This window comes from Trematomus bernacchii, unplaced genomic scaffold (genome assembly GCF_902827165.1).
Source record: "Trematomus bernacchii unplaced genomic scaffold, fTreBer1.1, whole genome shotgun sequence".
Classification (NCBI taxonomy): domain Eukaryota; kingdom Metazoa; phylum Chordata; class Actinopteri; order Perciformes; family Nototheniidae; genus Trematomus; species Trematomus bernacchii.
The window spans coordinates 482192-489053 of NW_022987634.1; the positions used below are offsets into that span (position 1 = coordinate 482192).

At 43.2% G+C, this 6862-nt stretch overlaps 1 protein-coding gene across 1 annotated transcript; it reads left to right on the forward strand.

The window, feature by feature from the left end:
• The first annotated feature begins 4746 nt into the window (after nt 1-4746).
• On the forward strand, nt 4747-5657 carry LOC117484677 (protein ANTAGONIST OF LIKE HETEROCHROMATIN PROTEIN 1-like). The gene is made up of 2 exons (XM_034133098.1): nt 4747-4878; nt 4964-5657. Exons 1-2 carry the CDS (start codon nt 4810-4812, stop codon nt 5540-5542), a joined length of 648 nt encoding a protein of 215 aa, XP_033988989.1. The 5' UTR covers nt 4747-4809; the 3' UTR covers nt 5543-5657.
• Nucleotides 5658-6862: the final 1205 nt, after the last annotated feature.

Below are 6862 nucleotides of genomic sequence, written 5' to 3' on the forward strand. Positions count from 1 at the left end.
AAAAGCATTGCTAAAAAACATTTAGCAGCTAAACTGTGGATAACAAGTAAACCACATTGGTTTGTTATTCAATATTCAAAAGCTTTTTGAATCATTACATGTCACTTGTTAGACGCTTTTATCCAAAGCTTACATACTCAATACTGTGGGCAATCCCCACAGGAGCACTTTGGGGCGAAGTGTCTCAGGGACACAACGACATGCTGACTGCAGTGGGGTTTGAACCTGTGCTCCCCTGATCCGAACACCAATGCACTTATCCACCGCGCCACATGCCTCCCTATCATGTCCTGAGAGCCCTCCATCCCCCAATTGCTAGTGCCTTCACCATTTAAAATGTTAATAGTCAAATCAAAGGTGTTCCCCGTGTTCCTCCTGTTGTGTGCCTGCAGAGACAGACTCAGAGGTGGAGATCGCCCACAGTGATGACTCTGACGTGGGGGGGCTCCCTGTTATGGGCTGCTCCCCTTCCGGTATTTGGACAATGTTGTCTCGTTGTTGCGATTAAACTGATCTTGCATATTTCACCTTAGGAAAGTGGGCACGCGATGACAGCTTCCTTGACACCATCATGGCGATGGACCGCCGTGCCATGGTCAGCAAGGAGAATGAGGACCTGTGCCAAGGAGATGCACGATGAACGGCTGCTGCATTCACACAAGGCCCAGGAATCGAGGTGGAGCAACAAAATACCTTTCAGGCTGGGCTTCTGGAAGTGCTAAGCGAGCTTATTAAATCCAACAGGCCTTCAATACAAACATTAAGAAAAACTTGTCATTGATAAACTGTACAATGACTTGTTGGGAGGCGTGTGGTGCAGTGGTCTGGTGCGTTGGTGTTCGGATCAGGGGAGCACAGGTTCAAACCCCACTGCAGTCAGGATGTCGTTGTGTCCCTGGGCAAGACACTTCACCCCAAATTGCCTACACCTGGGACAGTTAATTTTGTATTATTGTGATTATATATATATTAGGGCTGTCAAGTTAACGCGTTAATAACGCGTTAACGCAAAAAAAAATTAACGCCACTAATTATTTTAACGCGATTAACGCATGTGTATTTTTTGTCCTCGGCCGCCGTAGTTTCAGAGCGCATGGAGTTTAAAATACCATCGACAAGCTGATGCTGACAGCCCCGCTCCTACCGCCCGCTTGTGGCAGACCACACTTCCACGCTCACTGGCAGGCCCGGACTGGCCATCGGGAGGACCGGGAGGGAGTGTGTATGTGTGGTGCGACTCGCGCGAGCGAGGCACACCTTACGTGTTGTTGTTGTTAGCATCTGGTGCTAGCTAGCTGCGCTAACGGATATAAGGAGCTGTTTCAATGACATTTCGCCGACAACTGCGCCGAGCACTTGACTTTATGCAGGTAGCCAGACAGTGGGACATTGTACGAAAAGTCAGCACACTCAGCACGGATAGTGCGCGCAACATGATTGCAGCATCCAGGCAGCTCCCGTTGGAGCATATATGCCTTGAGCTGCACATAGCTCCTCCAACGATCCATCACAGTGTCTCCACACACACACACACACACACACACACACACACACACACACACACACACACACACACACACACACACACACACACACACACACACACACACACACACACACACACACAATTATTGTATGAGAGAGGTTCCAGGTTGAATTGAAGCGAATATTTGTAATGTTCAGAGGTTGTTGTGTTTAATATTCATGAGAATATTTGTCATTGTTCAAATGATAATAAACAAACATATAAAGCATATTTGTCCACTCATATGTTGATAAGAGTATTAAAAACTTGAAAGATATCCCTCTAAGGTACATTTAGAACAGATAAAAAATGTGCGATTAATTTGCGATTAATCGCGATTAACTATGGACAATCATGCGATTAATCGCGATTAAATATTTTAATCGACTGACAGCCCTAATATATATATATGCCACTGTTATTAATACTGACACCTAACTTTGCACTAAGGTGTGTCTGCTGCTGAGCCTACCTATTGTTATTATATATATATATATTGCCACTGTTATTATATTGTGTTGATACTACTGACACTTATTGATCTGCTGCTGATAAATAAAAGAGAACCTACATGCACGGCACTAGCATCATGACTGTCTTTGTTTAAACCAGCAGCAGTGCACAGACTAACCTGTGTGTGTGTAACGTAGTTCTTCAGGTGTGTATGCTTAACATGTATGTATTTATCACAGTAAAGATGGTATACAACAGTTTTTAACCTCATCCCATTGTCTTTAACACACATTTAACATAATAATATACTCATTAATATACAAATATACAGTATGAGTACTGTTTTGATACTGACATTTAATCTTTGCACTAAGGTGTGTCTGCACTATTGTAATTGTGTCTGTTGACTGGTAAATAAAAGAGAGAACCAAATGCACTACAAAAGATCAGCTTTATTGTCAATTTACAATTTCCATGCTGTTCAGATGCCTCTCCCCAACGTTGCTTCCAGGCGAATACAGAGGAGTTGAAAAGAGCCCTTGGACATTCGGAAATCTTTGATCCACTGCACGTTGGCACCACCTCCCACCAAGCCGATGTTCTATTGTTCACCCAGAGAGAGCGCGGGACACGACGCGTTCCGTAGTATTCGCATATCTGGAAACACATACAAAGACACAAATTAGCCCTACATAACTCCATAAATCCAACATTAGATAGTATTAATGTAATTTAATGAACGTACCATTGCTGTTCTTTGGGCGTGATAACGATCATCATGCTCAGCTCTCCTACGGCGAAACATGACCATAGCGTGTGCTTTTCGTGGTCCAATCCTTTTATTAAGGCTTCTTAACCGCCTTCGCCTCCGACTCAGCATTTCTATTGCATTTGAATGGTCTATTTGTATTTGTGGTTATTGGCTTAAATAACTCAGTTACGAAGCTGTATAACACGACCACCAAAACGTCAACTCAATACCGTGCCTGAGGTCGGAAGGTAAACAGAAGCATACAGCGGAAGCGGAAGTTTTTTTTCTTCTTCTTCTCTCGGTTTTTTGCCGAATTGCAACTTTAAGGTGCATACCGCCACCTACTGTACTCGCCGTGAAGTTGTTTGCGGCCTGCCAGTAAACCCAAAGCAGAAGAAGAAGAAGTGACGCCAGCGGCTCATTTGCCTAATCCACCCCCAGGAACTCATTTTGGTGTGAACGCAATCTGCTTTAGTTCATCAGAACTAAAAGAGCTCTCATGAACTAAAGTTCTCATGAACTACTGTGGGAAAAGTACTTGGTGTGAACGCCCCTTTTGACTCTATTTTGGCCTAGTAGAACAATAAGCAGCAGACTTTTACTTTTTTATCATTTCTACTGGATCTTAGATCTGCGCATGCGCAATACGGGTCGGCAGTTGCGGCTCCAGAGTATTTTTGTTGGGTAATCTATGGTAGGGCTAACCCATACAGTGGTGGGGCTCAAGTCAGTATTTGCAATGTAATTACATACACGCTCCCCCCGACAGTGAAACGTCACGCGTGAGGTTTAGATTATTTCCCTGTCTCAATCCAAATTGAACTGTATGAAATAAAAAGGCACATTTGTCTTGTAGTAAATAAAAAGGGCGACCTGGAGCCAATCCTGCAATTTCCCCACAGGTGAAAGAGTTGACATGCTGAAAACCCAACCCCTGCAGGGGGGGATCTGGGGGGATTCTCCCCCAGGAGAGTTTTTTAAATACTAACATAAAATACACATTCTGGTACTCTCTAGAGAAGAAAAATAAATACATCTATTACCACACGACATATTTAAAAAAATGAATGCCATTTTAGTTTTTTGTTACTTTGTTCTGAAAGTGTTGATTTCTATCAACACGTAATGTTGTATCGATGTATAGAGATGTACTACAGCAAAAGTATTCTCCGTCGGGACTTCCTGCAACAACACCACGCCGTTATCGTGATTCTGATTGGCCAGAAGACATTATCAAAGATGTTCTATTGAGAAGACGATTACTACGTGACAAAAGTTTTCAAAACCGTTTCTAGTCTTCGGTATTCTTGTTTTTGGCGTGAGAATAGTTTGGGCAGCGTGAGAGCGTGAGATTGAGAGTGAAAGCGTGTGTCACACGCCAGATGCGTGAGTTGGCAACCCTGGCAATATATGCCGTTAAAAACTGTGCAATATATACCTGGCTGCTAAATCCGCAGAACTGTTACAGGGTGTGTATTATGTAAAATGTGTAACTTTAAAAAAATATATAATTTCTTTTTTTAATCTTTACTTTTTTTATGCATGCTTTAGGTAACATTAAGCTGTCATTAGCCGCGTTCACACCAAGTACTTTCCTGTACTTAGTTCCGGCACTAAGAGCCCCGGCGCTTTTAACCCCAGGGCACTTAGTACAGATCGCGTTCACACCGGAGTACTTTTCCCTGAGGGAAGATTACGCAAATGAGCCGCTGACGTCACTTCTTCTTCTTCTGCGTTGGCTTTACTGGCAGGCCACAAACCACTTCACGGCGAGTACAGTAGGTGGCGGTAAGCACCTTAAAGTTGTTTGCAATCCGCTACAAAACAAGAGAAGAAGAAGAAGAAAAACTTCCCACGTATACTGTCTGTTGTTTACCTTCCGACCTCAGACATGATGGAGATGGAGTCGACTGAAGTTGTGCTGTTTGTGCTCATGTTATACAGCTTTGTAACTGAGTTAATGCGGCCTGAGCCTATTCGGATCCGGAGCCGCCACACGTCGAATGCTATGGCAAAGTTTCTTCAGCAACAAAGGCAGTTTAAAAGCCTTAGGAAAAGGATTGGCCGACGGAAAGCACACATGACTGCCATGTTTCACCGTAGGATGGCTGATGACGATGAGCGTTTTCACGCCCTAAGAACAGCAATGGTAAGTTCAGTAAATTATTAATACTATCTAATGTAGGATTTGTGGAGTTATGTAGAGCTAATTTGCGCCTTTGTATGTGTTCCAGATATGCAAATACTACGGGACGCGTCGTGTCCCGCGCTCTCTCTGGGTGAACAATAGAACCTCAGCCTGGTGGGAGAAGGTGGTGCCGACGTACACCGATGTGCAGTGGATCCAAGATTTCAGAATGTCCAAGCACTCTTTCCAATACCTCTGTAGTCGCCTGGAAGCAACGTTGGGGAGAAGCGACACCAACTTCCGGGAGTGTGTCCCTGTGGCTAAAAAAATCGCCATAGCACTGTGGAAACTTGCGACCAACTCTGAGTACAGGACCATCTCTCATTTGTTTGGAGTCGGCAGATCTACAGTGTGTTACTGTGTGCACGAGTTCTGCTCCTCTGTTGTGAGCATACTCCTTTGTGAGTTCATGCCATGGCCGAACGCTGAGAAGTTAGAGGAGATGGCGTTATTTTTTGAGCGCAGATGGGGTGTGCCACAGTGTGTAGGTGCAGTAGATGGATCACACATCCCCATTCTGAGACCAGAGGAATACCACAACGAGTATTTCAACCGCAAAGGCTGGCACTCGCTCGTCCTGCAGGGTGTTGTGGATGGTAGAGGCCTCTTTTGGCTTACCAGGTAGCATGCATGATAGCAGAGTGTTTGGCATGTCATCACTGTGTAGTTTTGCGGATAAGGGTGGTCTACTTCCTCATGTAACAAAGAATATTGGTGGACATGATGTGGGTTACTATATCCTTGGTGACTCAGCCTACACCCTCCAAAGATGGCTGATGAAACCTTTCCAAGGAAGGCTCACACCCGAGCAACTTGTGTACAATCACAAAACAAGCCGAGCACGAGTGGTGGTGGAGAACGCTTTTGGCAGATTGAAGGGCAGGTGGCGGTGCTTGATGAAAAGAAACGACTGCAAGATGGACAAGATAAAAATCCAGGTGGCAGCATTTTGCGTGTTACATAACCTTTGTGAAAGTAATGATGATGAGTACAGGGACGAATGGACTGCCTTACCGGCGACCCAGCTTGATGGGCCAGCGCCAGCCATTGCCGAGGCTGGGGGGCAAGACACACGCACAGCCCTTATGAGGCATCTGAACAGCGTGTAAATTGTACATTCTAAACAATAAATGTAAACATTATTGACAATAAAGCTGATCATTTCTACGGTGCTTTTGTTTCTCTCTTTCATTTTGCAGTCAAGACAGGCAACATTACAATAGTGTAATAGTAGCCAAAACAAACATACATGTTAGTGACTAAAGTGTCAGTTGTACATGTCACTAAACATTGTCAATATAAAATAAAGTGTCAGTTGTACTATATAATAACAGTAATAACAATATAAAATAAGGATCTGTTTAATCGCCATGTCGGTTTTCTTTATTGCACTCTCAAGACATAACATGAAATAGAACAATTTTTATGTCGTAACTCTTCTATTATACGGCTCTGCTGTCAACAAATCTTGAAAACGGAGACGAGGGGAATGTAGAAATCGGTAAATCACTTCAGAAATGTATTGATAATTGTTCTGCTTTTTAATGTAAACTTGAATTCATAGTAAACTAGCTGCTTTTGAGCACTTTACTTTTTACATGGGCCATTTTGAACGTGACGTGACTGTATTCAAACTAAGTCACCATCTACCCCTAGTTTCATTTGGTGCATCAGTCTTTATTTTGCCCTATGATGATACTAACCTAGCATTCACAACCCTAGTTTTTTTATGGTGTCATTTTGGAAATAAAAACATAAAAAATGGAAACTTTCATGTCATTTTTGGCCCATAGTGGACTCCATGTTGTGTTGTGTGAAATTTGGGGGAATTAAAAGTTTAGGTCTTTTAAAATGATATAAATTATCATATTTGTGTATGTGCCCCTGCCATTCCTCCACAAGGTTGCAACATTGATGATAAATAAATGACAAATAAAGCTTTGCC